This window comes from Anabrus simplex, chromosome 9 (genome assembly GCF_040414725.1).
Source record: "Anabrus simplex isolate iqAnaSimp1 chromosome 9, ASM4041472v1, whole genome shotgun sequence".
Classification (NCBI taxonomy): Eukaryota; Metazoa; Arthropoda; class Insecta; order Orthoptera; family Tettigoniidae; genus Anabrus; species Anabrus simplex.
Window position 1 is genome coordinate 19773780 of NC_090273.1, and position 18855 is coordinate 19792634.

Consider the following 18855-nt stretch of genomic DNA (forward strand, 5'->3'; position numbering starts at 1 on the left):
ACCTAATGATTAATTTTTTAATACATTTAATTTCCTAACTTCTTTTTCATTAGGTGAGAGTGTGAACAGTTAAATATATCTATATCCAACTTACTCACATTTCTCATCATTCTTTGCAGTGGACTATGGAAAGCATAGTTTTTTGTTCGCCACTTTGCTACAAAGGACTGTTAATCTCTTATACCTTGTCCCCATCAACCATCATATCCATCATCTAGATGCTGTAAGCGGGTAAGCCATTGGAAGAGACCCTCATTTTTTCTGTATTGAAAGTCTGTTAAAAGGAGAACAATAAAACTTTGATTACCACCTATTCAGTACATTCAATACATGTATTGAATAGGTGGAAATCAAAGATTTATTGTTCTCCTTTTAAGCCATTGGATGTCGATAATTACATACTCTGCCATTTGTTGATAATATTATTAAGTATTATGCTTTATTGGGTGAGTGAGACTGTGAACGATGTCGCAGCTGAATAACATAGCAGCTTCGTCAGACTTCATGAACAAACTACTTCATTTGAACGATCCACAATAAAGAGTGTGAATGAGTGAAATATTTCATACGAATGAACTGATTCAACCCATCGCTATCTAACAGAAGCACTGAGGTAGATTCATCAATTTATGGTAATGTTTTTATTTTATTGGAGTAGTTTTTTTGCTAGGGGCTTTACGTCACACCGACACAGATAGGTCTTATGGCGACGATGATGGGATAGGAAAGGCCTAGGAGTTGGAAGGAAGCGGCCGTGGCCTTAATTAAGGTACAGCCCCAGCATTTGCCTGGTGTGAAAATGGGAAACCACGGAAAACCATCTTCAGGACTGCTGATAGTGGGATTCGAACCTACTATCTCCCGGATGCAAGCTCACAGCCGCGCGCCTCTACGCTATTGGAGTAGTATGAGGACAGTCCCGTTATAAACTGTTTAAGTAAACCCAGGTGCTAAATGTTTTGATGGTTCTCCTCTCTACAGATGCATTGGAATGTAAGCGAGCTGTCAAGTGGCTGTGCGACTACATCGTATCTCAGTGCTGGCGACCACCTCAGGCCCACTCCAAGGACCTGCACTCCACCATAGTGGCAGCATTCCAGTGTGCTGCTGTGTGGCTTGTTGCTCACCCATACCTACTACAAGACAAGGAGGGGCTCACCACTGTGCTCGAAGTTGTTGAGTTGGGCATATCAGGCACCAAGTCTCAGGTAGATAGAAGTTATATTTGATCAAAAATGGGATGGGGAACAACCACCACCAACACTACTACTGGCTACATGGCCAAGTGCTCACTGCCTTGGCTTTTGGTTTTGGGGCTCGGATTTGATTCCCAGCTAGGTTGAAGGATTTTATTCTTGAATGATTAATATCCTTGGCCCTGGGACTAAAGGTGCAGGCTGTCTTCAACGCACACATCTAGTTTCTCCATGTCTGAGGGCTGGTTGCACCAGGCTGACAATAGCCACACAAAATGCTATTATTATTATTATTAACCAATGAACAACGAACCAAAGGGCCGGGAAAAACAAGATTAGAAATGAAGAAAATAAGAAAGAGGCATGCATCAAAATACCTGTTCCTGAGCTTTTAGAAAGACGCAGGCTGTACTCCGGGCCACCTTTTGAGCAGACTAAAGCGGAAGAGAGGGTATTGGCCAGGGGAAGACGTGGGTGAGAGGGGTTGCAGCTACGATGTTGTCACATGGTAGGAGAGAGGCAAGGGAATGTCAGCACGAGTTACGACAATGGTATTGCCAATACGGAACTGTCATACTTCTTAGATGTCTTGACCACATGGGTGCAGTTACTATCATAGTCTGTTTAAAACATTAGTGAGAATTTGATCAGTGTGCTTTGCTATCAAAAACAGTGTATGTGCTTATTGTGTGCTAATTAATTCTTCGGGCCTCATATACATTTGTTGGTTTATTCTTACTCTTTCTCCATATTGTATAATGTGTGTACATAGACCTTCATGCAGTGGATTGGAACAAAAACTCACCAGACTGTTATCAGAAAAAGAAACAAAAGATTTTTACATCTGGTGAGAGAGAAATAATTGTTTTTCATAAGCATTTCCGAGCGGTGGGAGTACTACTGAGAGACCCCTCCAGCCGGCGCAATTTATCATTCCATTCCTGGTCCGGTCTTTGACTGAAATCAGGCCATATATTTAGATAATAATAGTGATTGATAAATAATAAAATATGTAGGCCTAATATACAGTATATTATGATAATAATAATTCAGTGTGTGTAAAGCTTATTGTGCATTGCAAAAAATTTGTTCGCAATACTTTAAGCGTGAGATTGTGGTTAATACATAATTTAATTCAGTAAATTAATTATTTTAAGATGTAGCCGTTATGTGGTGGTATGGGACTCCACTGATACAAATACATTAATGCATTCTTTTAAATGTGCCTCAGTTACAATCTATGAACTGTGGTGTGTCATAGTGCTGCAGTACAATTTCAATCGCACGCTGGTTCATTTGACAACCAAGGGAAGTGCGACGAGGCAGTGATATTACTTCTGCTTTAGTCTCTTCAAAAGGTAGCCTAGAGAATACAATGGTTTGGACATGTTATGAGGGTAGACAGAATGAGAACAGCAAGAAATTAATTTGACAGAGAAGTGAAAGGGGAGAGGCCAGTAGGGTGACCAAGGAATCGATGCATAGACACAGTGAAATTGGAGGTCAGCAAGAAGGAATGTCAAGTGGAAGGACATACAGGAAAAGAAACTATACTTTGACATGAAGAGGAAAGCGCTTGTACACCAGTTCCGGGAAACAGGAGCTGGAAAATGATGATGATGATGATGATGATGATGATGATGCTATTTATTGTTGTCGTCGTCACTGCCACTGCCTTGTGTGAGATAACTACGAAGATAATTTCACTTATATTCATTTACTCTTGAAAAGATTCATTTTAGTATGTATCATTAAATTGTTTTTTTTTTGTATTAATCAAATTTTGATGTGTGTAGGCCTATATTACATGAGCAATCTAATCATTACTCTTTTGATGCCATTTTCAGGGCAAACCTGGCGAACCAATCAAGATGAAAGATGAGAAAGAACTGAAGCCTGCTTCCATGCGTGTTCGAGATGCTGCTGAAGCTTTACTGTCTGTGATACTTGAACAGGTGAAGTCTCAAATTATTAATTATGGTATCTTCAAAAAGGTCTACAGTTAGGAAAACTTGCATGCTCATGTACAGAACTTGAAATGGGTCTGGACCTTCTACGAGGTGGTCTGAATTGTTGTTACTACAATTGACGAATACCATGTTTGTTCCATATTGACTTTGAATAATAAAATCATTTCTTTAAATGGAATGTTATACTAGTATATCAAATATGAACGGATTTCTTTTTTTTAATTTATTGCATCAACCAAAAAAATACACATATAGAGGTAACTTTTCTACATATTGTCCTGCCTTCGATGCCGGCCCCGTGGTGTAGGGGAAGTGTGCCTGCCTCTTATCCGGAGGCCTCAAGTTCGATTCTCGGTCAGGTCAGGGGGTTTTACCTGGATCTGAGGGCTGGTTCGAGGTCCACTCAGCCTACGTGATTAAAATTGAGGAGCTATCTGATGGTGAGATAGCGGCCCCGGTCTACAAAGCCAAGAATAATGTCCGAGAGGATATGGTGTGCTGACCACACAACACCTCGTAATATGCAGGTCTTTGGGCTGAGCAGCGGTCACTTGGTAGGCCAAGGCCCTTCCGGGATGTACTGCCATGGGGGGGTCCTGCCTTCGGTATAAATTTTCTCTATCGGATCGGTAAGGTTTTGATGCCGTCTTTATAGAAACAAGAGGGATGTTTGCGGAGCCAGTTGCGCACAAACTCTTCTACACTTGCATCATTAAACCGCTGTCCTAGATCTTGCTTGAGTGTTCCAAAGAAATGGTGGTCGCAGGGCGATAAATCTGGACTATATGGAGGGTGTTCCAGACGTGTCCAGTGAATTTCCTCCTGTTTTTCCCGCGTTAAAGCGGCAGTATGCGGCCTTGCATTGTGATGGAGAAGAATGGCATTTCGGATCGGTTGCCGTCGTCGCTTGTTGCAATACGCAGGTTTTGCTTTATCCAAAAGGTAACAGTAATAGGCTTCATTAATTGTCCTTTTTTCATGAAGAAAATCCACCAGCAAAACGCCCAGGGAATCCCAGAAAACGGTTGCAAGAATCTTTCCAGCAGATGGGAGTGTTTTGGCTGTGAACAGGCTTGCTTCATCTCTTCGCTGCCACTCCATGCTTGCTTGCTTTGACTGTGGGGTGTCATGATGCACCCAAGCTTCATCACAAGTCACAATACAACACAAGAAATCTTCTTCTTCCTCCTCGTAGCGACGCAGGAATCTCTGACAAACTTCCTGGTGTAAAGTTTTTTGTTCCTGGTTGAGGAGACAAGGAACCCACCTGGCAGACAATTTTCTGAAATGGAGTTCATTTCGGTTGATGATTTGAACCCTTCCGTAACTTATTCCTATGGCTATCTCGATAACTGCAGTCGCTTCAGTGTGGCCAGTATCCAGTAATCTGGAGATAGTGGGTTCGAGCCCCACTGTCGGCAGCCCTGTAGATGGTTTTCCGTGGTTTCCTGTGGTTTCCCATTTTCACACCAGGCAAATGCCGGGGTTGTACCTTAATTAAGGCCATGGCCGCTTCCTTCCACTTCCTAGGCCTTTCCTATCCCATCATCGCCATAAGACATATCTGTGTCGGTGCGACGTAAAGCAAATAGAAAAAAAAAAACAATTTGCTAAATTTTTATTCCCCATCTTCGCCAGTAATGACACAAATGGCAACCGTGTTGTCTGCAGTGATGATTGTCCGTGGTCTCCTTTCATGATGTTCATTTTCCACAGCTTCTCTTCCTGCCACAAATTTTTTAGCCCACTCATACACTTGAGTCTACGGAAGTGTTTCTTCCCCAAACTGTGGGCAGAACCATCTCAAAATTTCTGAAGGTTTGGTGCCCTCTTTTGCGAGAAATTTGATAATCATGCATTGCACATCAAACGTATGTACCTATTACTCACTCGTGGCATACTGAAGCAACCTAGCTCTCCACTGTCGTTCGCGCACACAAACTACTCCTCCAGACACCCTCAGCAACATCCTGTCAAAGCCCCGCCTCAGAATTATTACCAACAGCAGTGGTACATTCAAATTCCCATTTATATTTGATCCACCTTCATATAAATACATATTAGGCTATCAGCACATGTTTCAGTCCGTGTGACCTTCAGCTAGTGAAGTAAAGAGGATAGAGACCACAAGGAGGCATTGAAAGAGATGGATGGATACCATGCAAGAGAGTATCAGGTCAGGTATAGAGATGGGAACAAGAAAAGAAACACATGATAGGACAAAGACAGTGGCAGCTCTGTGTAGAAAGAGGGAGTAATTGAAGAGAGCATAGAGAAGAAAAGAGGAAAGATAGAAATATTGGATGCAGGAAGACTTTAGATGATATTGGAGGAATGATGGAGGTCTTTGATTCGTAACCCAACCCAGGAAAGAGCTGGAAAGGGAACTGAAAAAGAAGTTCTAGTAGGAGTTAAGCTAAGGTCTCTTTTATTAAAAGTGTGATGATGTCTCTTCTTCCTCGCAAAACGTCTTGATTGATAAAGATTTGATAGGGAACCTGAAATATTTGTTCATCTGATGGCCAGACAGGCATCAATTTTTGAAAATGGGACAAAGTCTCTCATAGTGCATTGGCCTCCATGGTATGCACTAGCCATGCGTCTTGGTAGTTTTGCTATTTACCAACTGATGAGCCCAATTTAGCACACTGGGGCGAAACGTTGACAACCAGAAATGAGTTAGCTGGAAAATTTATAATGTCCAATAATGGACCAACTATATTGGTATTACATCTTGATTGGACGTAAAAAATATGCGGTATTGACTAGGAGAATTAAAATAGTTTTGTACAATTTTGTAAGAACTTCAACCGTCAATATGGATTTAACAATGAGATTCATAATCTGTAAAGAGAATTGGGCCTTCAAATTTACGACGTGCTAAGCAGGAAAATGTGTTAATGAGGAACGCACTAATGAGGTTTCACTGTATATCCCAATGTGAACAGACTGCATTTCCAAGTATGTTGCATATCTAAGGTTCCTCAATTATTTTTATTCATTTCTCTGGAGTATGTTTGTTACTCTACCCTCTTTCTGTCTTCATGTCTTTACGTGGAAACTGTTGTGAGAGATAGTTAGTTGAACATCTTTTGATACTGTGCTATAGGTTGGATATTTTCCATCACCTTGCGGAGCAGAGTCTTTGTCTTCTCTTCTGGATGAAGTGTCTCTTCTTAAGCACTGTAATTCATGGACTGGCGGGGAGGTGACCCGAGAGATGGCAGTCGAGAGGTTTCGGTATTTTGTCGTTGAGAACTCAACTGTTCTTGCTCTGCTGGAGGAGCCGCTGGGTAACGATCAAGGTATGATTTATTTATTTATTTATTTATTTATTTATTTATTTATTTATTTATTTATTTATTTATTTATTTATTTATTTATTTAATACATGTGCCACCAACAGAGACACGCTCCAATTATAGGTGGCTTTTACAAATTATTTGAACAAATAACATAGAAATACCAAAAAGAAGAAAATGTGAAAACGCTATGTAAATGAGATGATAATGCTCTGTATGAAATGGATGAAACAATATATCGTATACAGAAGCCTGTTAATAAATCAAACAAAAAAATTGTAACAAAATCATGTAAATATTATACATATAAACAAATCACTTCGACGAGAAAAATTCTTTTAATATATTTACATATGTGTCATATTCATAAGCAAAGTCAAGATCTATATGATACTTATTAACCAAGTTATTGTATGTTTCACACATATCGATAAACGGAGAGTTCTTAAAAAATACAGTTTTGGAGACTGGAGTAATAAACAATTGCCGAAATCTTAAATTTCCTTTTCTAACATTAAAACATAACTCGTGAAGTGAACTATTATCGTCAATTAATGCATTAACCATCTTATAGAGATAAATTTGTTGGGCTATTACACGCCTACTGGCTAGCGATACATATTTAAATTCATTCAACAAAAATTCAAATGAAACATAATTTCTAAAGGGGAATATCTTATATTTTTTATAATAAATATATCTTAAAAAGCGTTTCTGCACCCTTTCAATTTGATTTTGGTAAGATTTATAACATGGAGACCAAATTATACATGAATACTCAAGTTTTGATCGGACAATACTATTGAATAATAAGGTGAGTGCATACGTGTTAGAAAAATCTCTTGAATTTCTAATTATAAAACCCAATTTCTTATAGGAATCATTAACCATTGTATTAATATGCTTCTTGAAAGATAAATTTCTTGTAACAATTACCCCTAAGTCATTAACAGAGTGGACAACTTTGAGTTCTTCATTATTAATTTTATATTTATAATTCAATGTATTTTTCTTATTTGAAATCTGAAGGAAACAGCATTTATTTATATTAAGTTGCAAACAGTTTTCAATACTCCATGCGTATAAGTAATCCAAATCATATTGTAATTTCAACATATCATCAACATTTTTTATCTCTTTATAAAGTTTGACATCATCAGCATATAATAAACAGTGAGAAAACCTAATTCTAGTGGGCAAATCATTAATATATAAAATAAAGAATAAAGGGCCAAGGTTAGACCCTTGTGGTACACCAGAAGTAACATTGTATGTGAAAGACTCATGTTGATGATAGTAAACATATTGTTTCCGTGCACTAAGATAAGATGCAAGCAGTTTTAACCAAGGAGGGGTCAGACCAAAGCATGACAATTTTTTCATTAAAATGCCGTGATCTAATTTGTCAAAGGCTTTGGAAAAATCTGTGTATATTACGTCGACCTGTCCTTGATTATTCAAAACGGTATAAGCATATTGTATAAATTTTAATAAATTAGTCGTAGTTGATCTACCTGGCATAAAACCATGCTGATTGATATGTATACTGACCCTCACATGATTAAATATACGCGTGTACATTATTTGCTCAAATACTTTAGCCGGTGCACACAAAATACAAACAGGGCGATAGTTTTCAATATTTTTACTGTCCCCACATTTAAAAACTGGACACACTTTCGCTATCTTCCATACTTTTGGAAAGGTTTGCGTTTTTACCACAATGTTATATAAGGCTCGTAAGGGAAAATCCAACAAATTCGAACATGCTTTCAGTATGTACGGCGGTATTCCATCAACACCACATGACCTTTTAGGTTTTAATTTTTTAATAGCTAACTTATATTCCTTTTCGTCCACTAATTCTAAAGATAACGGATAATTAACATATACATCAGATGAATCAGGAATATCATAGGTTGGTGGAGGTTTCGAATATACCAATCTAAAAAAGGTTGCAAAGCCATCAGCTATACTTTTATTATTATTAAGTAAGATATTGTTAAATTTCATGCCCTGTTGCAGACCCTCCTTGGTATTTCTTTTGCATTTTATATAGCTCCAGAACTGATTAACATCACTTTTGATATTCTCTTCAAGTTTAGAAATGTAATTCTTATACGCTTTACTGATCATATGTTTCGTTTCTCTCCTTAACTGGTTAAATATTACCCTACTATACTCTGAATGTTTCCTTCGCTTTCTGTGGATTTCCTTCAGTTTCAAGTTATTTATTATGTCTTTAGTAAACCATGGAGTATACTTTTTCTTTGTGTGAAAATTCTTCATAGGTACCGTTTCACAAAATACAGAGTGTACCTGAGCATAAAAATACTCAACAGCCTGGTCAGCGTCTGTAAATTCTACAATCCTAGACCAATCCATTCGCTCAAACCTTTTATACATTTGAAAGAAATTAGCCCTTCTAAAGTCAAATAACTGCTTAGGTTGTTCAGGATGTTGTGAAACATGGCTACGCTCTCTGTTTAATAGTAGCGTGACTGCAATTGCAGGATGATAACTATCCTCCTTAATTAAGGGGCACTCATCTCTATATACTGTTAAGGTGTTAACATTCGTAATAATAAGATCAAGTGTATTTCCATTTGCATTAAGAATATTATTGACCAAGTGCAACTGATAGAGTGACATAAACTCAGCTAAGGTTCTATATGCAGGTCCAAAATTTACAATATTACTTTGCTCACCAGTAATTAATGGCAAATTAAAGTCACCAGCTATAATAAGATCTAAATTGGAAAAGTCCTTATTAACTTCAAACAATCTATAGAAGTCCAAATATGCTTCCAATTTGGTTGCAGGTGGAAAATACACTGACATTATTACATAACTGTGACCATTAACTATAATTTTTACACAAACTGCTTCAGTATCACCAAAATCTAACGTTATTTGTCTTGATACTATAGAACCTTTAACAGCTATCAATGCGCCTCCTCCTTTTCTTGTACCTCCACGATCTTTTCTATACACATTAAAATCCCTACTAAACAGTTCGCTGTTAGCAACATGAGATTGTAACCATGTTTCCGTAATCAACAGAATATCGTATTCTGATTCACTATTGTTAACATAAAACTCCGAAATTTTAGTGTTTAACCCTCTTACATTCTGGTAGTAAATATTAATTGCATTAAAAATCATTTTTCTCAAAACAAAAAAGTTACACAGTCTCATTTAATCCATACACATCGTCCAGGGTTTTTAGATTAAACACCTGCCGATCACCCTCTCTTTTTCGGAGTTTAATGTTACCTCCATGATCTACCCATAGAAAAGCATAATTTCTCTCCTTCTTAATTTTTCGAGCTTGGCCAAGAACCTGTCTTCGTAGGGACGTCAAACTGTGGTTTATATACACCGTCTCATACTCAGAAAATCCGAGATGAGACGCATTTAAATCCCTTTTAACCTTGCGTTTTTGAATGAGTTCATTCTTGACACTACGGTGTACAAACTTCACTACAATGGCACCTGAAGCTTGATGCAATTGCCTCTTCAACCTATGACATGCATCAATCGATTCATTCTTGATCTCCACATTTAATACTCGACCAACATGCTTAACAATTTCATAAACATCCTCATTAACTCGTTCAGGTACGCCTAAAATTTCAACCGTGTTACGACGACCATACTGATCAAGTTCATCTAACTGTATTTGTGTGTCTTTTAGTTGCTTCTTAAGATTTAAATTTTCTTCTCTCAATTTTTCCATTTTCTCCATGCACTGATTTATTACTTCCGACTGCTTTTTAATGAATGTTGCATTCTCATCCAATTTTACGTGAGCTAACTCCAAACTTTTGCCTAACTCTCGCTCCGCCTCTATACTTGATTTCTTAACCTCTGCAATCACTTTCTTCAACTCAAGTAAGAGCTGATAGACGTCGCCAATAGATGGTGCTGTTGCTAGTTCCAAGCCATGTACACTATTTCGTCTTTCCTTTTCACAACAAGCACACCTCCAAACTTGATTTTCAGATTTTAAGAAATTTAATTCAACGTCTCCTATATTAACACATTTGCAATGGAACCAGCCTTGACAGTTACTGCACTGAATCTTAGAATTTATATCCTGCCTAGAAACAGCCTTCTGACATGCTACACAAGAGCTCATGGTGGCGAAGAATGGTATCACGATCGATATAAGAATCGATTATGTAAGTTGACGGTAACTGCTCTTCACTACTCTTTGGAAATATGTTCAAGTTGGTAGCACTTCACCTCAATGTTTACATTAACAGATTCTTCCTCAAATAACTTAAACTTGGCTCGTAATACATCACTAATTAAGATCTAATAAAAATGCAATACGTACATCAATTCTTCAAACCTTAATAATCCAGAGGCACACGGTTTCACTTCGTTATTCAAACTACGTAAACCAAAATCACAAGATATTGAGGAGCACTACCGTCACACACCCACTACTCAGCCATGTTACATGACCATGACCATGACCATGACCATGACCATGATTTGCACTTCATGGATGTTTCAGACTATTTGTAAAATTCTCACACGTTCATTCATACTTGTGATTAATGAGAGGGATCCATTGAAGTGTTCTCAGAAAGTCATATACAGTATAAGCCTGGTACAAAACTTGTCATATATAAGAAGATGAGAAACATGAATAAAAACACACAATAGGATAAACACAATGACAAGTCAGTGTGGGAAGAGGGAGAAATAGAAAGATCAGACAAGGACAAGAATAATCTTCACATCTTCTTACACTGAGTCTTCCCTTTCCCTTCTTTATCCGTATTTCTTCTTGTCTTTCACTTCCCACATCAAGACGGCCTCTCCACGAGTGTTTAAGTCTGCCCTGCTGATGAGGAGGGAGCCTGTCTACAGCATTTCAAGCTGACAGTGATGAAGGTGTGGAGATTATGCTCATCCTTTTGTGTTTTCACCTTTCCCATACTTCCTCTTCCCACACTAAAAAGTAAGGTAAACTTGTGTCCTCATCATGAAGTGGTGCAGCTCTTTTCAGGCACACCACCAATGGAGGTGAGCTGCTTGTACCATTTCAAACACATACCAGCCCTCCTGCCATTCTTAAATTTCTGACATTACTGGGAATCAAACCCAGGGCACCGAGGATGACAGCTAATAGTGCTGTTATGCTACGGAGGTGGACTCTTCCCACACTCATCTCTAATTTTGTTTATCCTATGTGGTCCAATCTTTCTATATTTGGCTTGATTTGTTTGTACCTTTCTGTTACTATACAAACAGTTATATTTATTTGTGAGTTTTAATTTCATGTGTACTTTCTGCGTGTTTTCTGGCCTCATTTTGCAGTAAGTTCTCATGTGTTGCCTTCCATTAGATCCCCAGCCTACGGTTACTGTTCTGATTCGCGGACCATCCGGGCGCCACGCTTGGACGATGCAGCTACGCCATCTACCAAGACACAAGTCTGGCACCAAGTACCATGCTCCTAACCCTGGGCGGCCAGTACCAATGTCTGATGTTGGTGTTAGACATGATGTGAGACACCGATACTTCCCAGAATCTGTTGATCGGATACCTCAGTGCAAAGTGTGAGTATTGGAATTTTCATTGTTATCCAAACCATTCACCGTTGGCCTTTTAAATCTCCCACTGTTGCCAACATGTTGTCCAATAGGTCTTGTGATTTCACTGTGTGCATTTAATTGGAAAATAATTCATATTTTTGGCCATTTTATTGATATTTTTATGAAACTAAAACTACAGCGATTGTGAATCTTTCCTCTACATACTTCGAAAATTAGACTTATTTTGTCAATATTTGAAGTATTGTATTTATAGTTCTATATCAAAAGTTTTTTAACATGTTCAGTACCTGCTTCTGAGCGGGGCACATGAATGCCTGGACCAGCCATTTTCATGCCCGGCCCTCTTAACGTGCATTACTTAATAAAATTTACCATTACTCCTGAACTATAAATGTTAGAAGCATGATACTTTGTGCTAACCTCTAGTAAATATTTAGGGTGTGGTATCTGGTGTCACAGGTTCCAAAATACGTCTAATTTTATACAGCCTATCTGTACTTTCGGCATAATGATTACTGTCACTGTAGTGAAGAAGGAAAAAATATGAAGGAAGCGTATACGGAACATTGTTTTAGAAAATATCGGGCTATGAAAAACAAGGTCTTCAGTCCAGTACATTTTATATCAGGATTTTGGAATTTTCGGTTTCCACAATTGCATGAACGAATTCTTCGTGAAAGGCCGCGGCGCCGCGCCTATCACTTGACTTGCGTATAGATTGGTCTGCTCACACAAATACTGATAAAATTCGTCATTCATAAAAATACTCACCTAACTCAAAATATCCTGCTCATTTTCTGTTTGAACGTTTATACCTGAATTCTCTCTAAACGATGGAACAGGTGGACAATAACTAGGATGATATGTATCAGGCACTTCACTTTCCTTTATAGGCCTATTGGATTCGGAAATTGGAATTTCTTCGTCACTCTCACTTTCACTATCTGAGTCTATTTCAGGAATAAGTTCATCGCCAGAATAATCATTGTGAACAATATCTAATAATTAATCTTCCGTAATAAACTTTGTTTTTTAAGCCATTATACTACACTGGGTAAGAACGACACGCACTGCATTGGAATCTCAAGTACCGTCTTGACGCGTGAGGAAGTACCGAGATATTCCCGCTAAAACAGCTAAGATAAACATGAGCCCACTCAACGCGGGGGTTATCTAAAAAAAATCAACCAACTTCCTGTTACAACCAGTAACGCTGACTAAGGTGTAAAAATGCGTAGATGACGAATATAAACAGCATTGCTTCGCGCGGAACATTAAACGTCTTACGCCGTCCACGGCCCGCAGCATAGAAGCAAGCTTAAACGTCTTACGCCGTCCACGGTCCGCAATGAGTTAAATACTTTTTTTAAAGTTGGTTGAAAGAAATTGCCAACAGTAGTTAAAAATTTATGCTCGAACTATACAGACTACACAGGCAGACATTTCTGCTTGTGTTATGAAATAAACCCATATAGAGTTCATCGTCAGCAATATCAGTTCCTCATGCTCTGTTAGATGTGCTGGCTAGCATGTCACTAGGAATTACAACAGCAGGCAGCTGCAGTCTTGACACGTCTGCTTCTCTTGTTAGTAAATATACAGTCCTATAAATTGCATGCCGGATATACAAGTAATATGCTTCAGGTCAGATCACTTGTTACTATGGCTTCAACCTGCAGACACGTCAAGCAGCTCGTGACATTTAGTGAGTGTTAGTGGTGTGGAAATTATGACGGACTTTGTTGAAGATGTACTAGACAGTGACATTGATATTGATTTCAGCTTTGTGGACAGAGATAATGTTGGAGAAGCTATTTAGTTCAGTTGGTGAAAGCGAAAGATATGAATATGTTCCTGTAGGGTTGAGGGAGGAGTCAGATATGTGGAGCACAGAAAACAATGGCCTGAACATAAAAATTTATAAATACGCTAATGACATGGTGGGTGTTCAAACGCACGCAGGACTAACTGTTCACAGTACACCTATCAGCATTTTTAAACATTTCTGTGATGAACTAATTGATTTGATAGTTATATTTTTCTAACAATCTGCTTTATGTTGCACTGACACAGATAGATCTGAAGGGTACCGAGCGAGCTGGCCGTGCGGTTGGGGCGCATGCCTGTGAGCGTGCATCCGGGAGATAGTGGGATGGAATCCCACTGTTGGCAGCCCTGAAAATGGTTTTCCGTGGTTTCCCATTTTCACACCAGGCTGTACCTTAATTAAGGCCATGGCTGCTTCCTTCCAACTCCTAGGCCTTTCCTATCCCATCGTCGCCATAACACCTATCTGTGTCGATGCGACGTAAAGCCACTAGCAAAAAAAAAAGATCTTATGGTGACGATGGGATAGGAAAGTGCTAGGAGTGGGAATGAAGTAACCAGCATCCTGGCAAAGCCCCGCCTCAGAATTATTACTAACAGCAGCGGTACAAATTCCCATTTATATTTGATCTGCCTTGGTAGTCTACCACTACTTTTAGCACTGGTGGACGGTTAAGAAACTGGCTTTCTGAACCCAAGTTAGCATGTTCAATTCTGGTGCAATCTGGTGATATTTGAAGGTGCTCAGTTATGTCAGCCTGGTGTCGATACATTTACAGACACACAAAAAAGGAACTTCCGTGGGACAAAATTCTGGCACCTCAGCATCTCTGAAAACCATAAATATAGTTAGTGGAACATAAAACCAATAACGTTGTTCTTGTTGTAGTAATTATTGTTGTTGTTATTATTATTATTATTATTATTATTATTATTATTATTATTATTATTATTATTATTATTATTATTATTAATAATTCTCTGTTATGCCTGTTTACAGGGCGCTTTGGAACTTTTTAGCTTGATGATGGTTTTTCTTCTTCTTCTCCCAAAATCTCTTCATAAACTCACTACGGTGTTTCTTGCATTCTTCCATCCATTGTTTCCCTGTGGTTATTTTAGCCTTTTCCAAATAATAATTCAGAGGATTACCATTCAAACTCTGTATGCAGTTGGGTTTTCTATTGGGCCAATGGACATAATGTTCCACAGTTTTCCAACGTTTAATGTTCATTATCCTCATCCTTTTGTTAATTGTTCACTCTCAGTGTTGTCACTTCAAATAAAACACCATGCCCTGTTAACACTTTGAGGACGAGCGCCATGCGCCGTACATCGATGGTAATGTTCCATGGAGAACGAGTGATGTATGCTGTACGGCGTTGAGTTCTAGTGCTTATATATCCGCTTCAAAGTACTACAAGCATTAGCGGAGTGCTGGAACTCATTCTGCAGTGCTTGTAGTTCATGAAAACATACCAGGTAGCAGCACATCATCGGAACCTAATTCTATGTAAAAGTTTCAAACAAATTTATTTAAAAAACCACCATTCCAATACTTTGTAAAGTATGCTTTAAAGTATTGGAATGGTAGTTTTTAAATAAATTTGTTTGAAACTTTTACATTCTGTACTCCAATAGGCTATCATAATGAGACTCATTACATGTAACCTAATTCTATTACGATACTAAGTTGGTACTACCGAAGCAGCGTCATAGCTGCATGGTCTTGCGCAGCAGATGACTAGAGCCAATTTCCAGAATTAATGCAATTTTTTCATTCCTCAACAATTAGTATGTATGTATGTATGTATGTATGTATGTATGTATGTATGTATGTATGTATGTATGTATGTATGTATGTATGTATGTATGTATGTATGTATGTTGTGTTTCATAAATGTATCTTGGTGTGTTTGAATATGTAACTTTTCATGTTTTTAATATGCTTTTAGAAAATCAAAAAGAAAATGAAAGTTTAAAAAAAGGTTTTCTAATTTATTTATAAAAGTTAGTGGTTTTGCTTCAATTTTGAAAAAAAGGTATGCAAGCTTAGCTCAAACGTTGCTGAATGCAACATAGGTTTATAACTGTAAGTAAGGTTATCAGTTATTTTTGTTAAAAAATGTGAAAATGCACTAAAATGCTCAGTCTTCAATGTGTTAAGAGCTGTGATGTGTGTTTCTTTCAGAGATAAGTCCATCCCCAGTCTAGACTCTCTCATTTCTGGAGATAGTAATGTGGAAATGAACCATCACCGCCTGGCTCAGCTCATCGAGCAGCAAGCGTCGCTGGAAGAGACTGCCGTGAAGGAGCACAATGCCTGTTCGGCGTTCTTGGATCCTGAGCAGGAATGCTCCCCTCCACCCCCTTGCCAGGAGTTTCAGACGGCACGACTCTTTCTCTCACACTTTGGCTTCCTGTCCCTGGATTCTTTAAATGTAAGTCCTTGATTCTGTGTCAGCTAGATTAAGACGGTAAGTTAAAGTTATAAAGTTACAATTATTAATTGAATCACTAAATTTCCTTGGCCCTGAGCTTCACTCAGCCTACACCAGAAATGAGTACCAGCTTAATTCCTGGGGGCAAAGGCAGTCGATCTAACCACCACACCACCCCCCAACCAAGTGCTGAGGTTACGGATAGAGGAAGCCTTCACCTTCCGCCCCTCCAAGAGCTTGCTTTTTTTTTTTTAAAGAAAGAACGAACAACACACTACAGCAAGTGCAACCTAAACAAAAAAGACCCCTCTCGCCAAGTCTGAACTCAAATGCCAAGACCCTAACTACAAAGCCACGTACGTAGGCCAAACAAAATGTAATTTCCAAACAAGATACAAGGAACACAAAAACGCAATCAGATATAATCAGCATTCAGCCTTCGGAGAGCACATATACGACAGTTCATACCATTTCACAGACATCAACACGGATCTAAAAATCTTCTACTTCGAGTAAATCTTTGAATGTTAAGGAATCCATCGAAATTTACATCGCAAAGAAGATAACGAAAACAACCTGAATGAACATACCTTTGTAAAAAAAATTCCCCCTATTTACCTTAATTAACATCTTGACAACATTTACACTTATACATTAGTGCTTAATTAATTTCTGACTTAAAGTTTTCTGCTTTACTTTCTTTACATCTGCTTGACATGCGATCAGTGGTGTGCACATGAGCATGTGAATACTCATTTTAAATGAATAATAAGATTTGATGTATAGTTCCCTCCTCCCTCCTTTTGGCACTTGAGGGGCACTGTCAAAGAATATCCAGCATGTCAGCAGTCTGGCAATGTTGCTACGAATTCAGTGAGGTTTGTGCTCCAAAATTGACTGCTGTACTCATGCTCAAGCTGTAATGACAGCGTTGTTTCATTCCTTGAAACTAGCTCTAGGAACACACTGGAGAAGGTGCTATAATATCCCCTCTGAGTACAGGAGTAGAAGTAGTATATCTGTTGGCCATAAGATTTTCCTTGTAGCTGGTTAGCATTAGCCCATATCGACTTGGAGTAGATCTAACTGGGCTTACTTGTGGTTCACTAATTAGCGGGAAGATTGCTATTCCAAATCGTGCCAACCGTATTCTTAATGTGCTGAAGAATTATCTCTTTCTATGCTGTTGTACAGTGTTTGTGTGGATTTTGAAAAATGGTTTCTGTTGAATTCATGGTAGCGAGTGACAAATTGTCAGTTGTGATTGACCAAAATAATGCTACAAATTGATAAACGTGAAAACAGGTAAAAATTTAAGATATAAACGTATGACATGCAAGTGGCTATGCGGCTGTAGCATTAGGAATTGACTTATGAGAATTTAGTGCAGAAGGACCGTACAAGCAGCTAATTTGGTCCAACCCCACAGAGTAAAATGTCATTACTGGAAGGAACGAGCAAGTGTCGAATCAAGTCAAGTCATATGTAAAGAGAAGGAACAAGAAAAGGAACAAGTTATAAAATGAACATAGTTACATTAGCATGAGACTAAAGTATCAGTAACGCGTTGTATGAGGTGGTAACTCATTTGACCACTGCTCTTCTTTATTGGCAGTAGCCTTGTAACAATTCATTTTTGACACTTAAAGAAACTCCTTCTGGACAAATTTCCAACATTCTGACATTAATTCTTAGTATTCTGTCTCCACCAGTTGTAAAACAAGTTTACATTAAATCTTTCTTGCAGGTTAAAAGTGCCTTCAGTCTAACTCGTAAACTGATCACTCTCTAAATGTTATTACTTCACTGGCCAGCAAAAAGCTGGATCATTTCAATTTATTTTAAAGTTAACATTTATTTACCAGAAACCTTGTTTTTCATTGATTACACAAATGTTGCATTGACTGTGCCCTTGCATATTATTTTCATCATCAAAGGGGTGTGCTAATCCTTTCCCTGCCAAGCTAAAATGCTGTAGTACTGCTAAAACTGCCAACCTAAAGTAAGGTAAAACATACGGTCTTACAGAAAATTTTGTACTTGTCTCAGTTTTGAAGGTATATAGATGAATTTTTTCATGATTCATGATATATCCATGTATATCCATGTGATTTACTTTGTTGGTGCTTATGTCTTTATGTTAAAAAAACAAATAATGAATTATTAATTTCCACTTTGCAAATTTGAATTAGTATTTAGAATAGTAATAATTATTTCACATACATGTTAATGTCATTGTTAGAATCACTAAACTGTGTTGTCTTTTAATCTTAAAAGTTTTAAATAAAAATGTCTAAATGATTTTAGTTTTTGAAATTAAAAATTGAGATTAGGTTCATCATGGTGATTTGCATTTCTCTGGTTAACATTAACATCATTGTCATCTTCACTTTTGACAGTAGTAGTAGTAGTAGTTTGAGGAGCGATAACACCATTGGGCCTAATATCTGTCACATGAGCTATTATTGTCTGTCTCACTGTTTTCATCACTAGAAGATATATCACCGTCACTTCCTAACAACATAGCCTGAATGTATTTTTAACAC

The 18855-nt window shown here is 38.0% G+C and overlaps 1 protein-coding gene across 1 annotated transcript in view; it reads left to right on the forward strand.

Annotated features, from left to right (window-relative positions):
* The window catches only part of LOC136881205 (ral GTPase-activating protein subunit beta), a 179943-nt gene that overhangs the window by 122466 nt on the left and 38622 nt on the right, over positions 1–18855 (forward strand). The window contains exons 17-21 of the mRNA XM_067153914.2: positions 982–1208; positions 3044–3151; positions 6276–6471; positions 11831–12044; positions 16060–16309. Coding sequence (XP_067010015.2) covers positions 982–1208; positions 3044–3151; positions 6276–6471; positions 11831–12044; positions 16060–16309 — 995 coding nt within the window. The remainder of the gene's footprint in view (positions 1–981; positions 1209–3043; positions 3152–6275; positions 6472–11830; positions 12045–16059; positions 16310–18855) is intronic.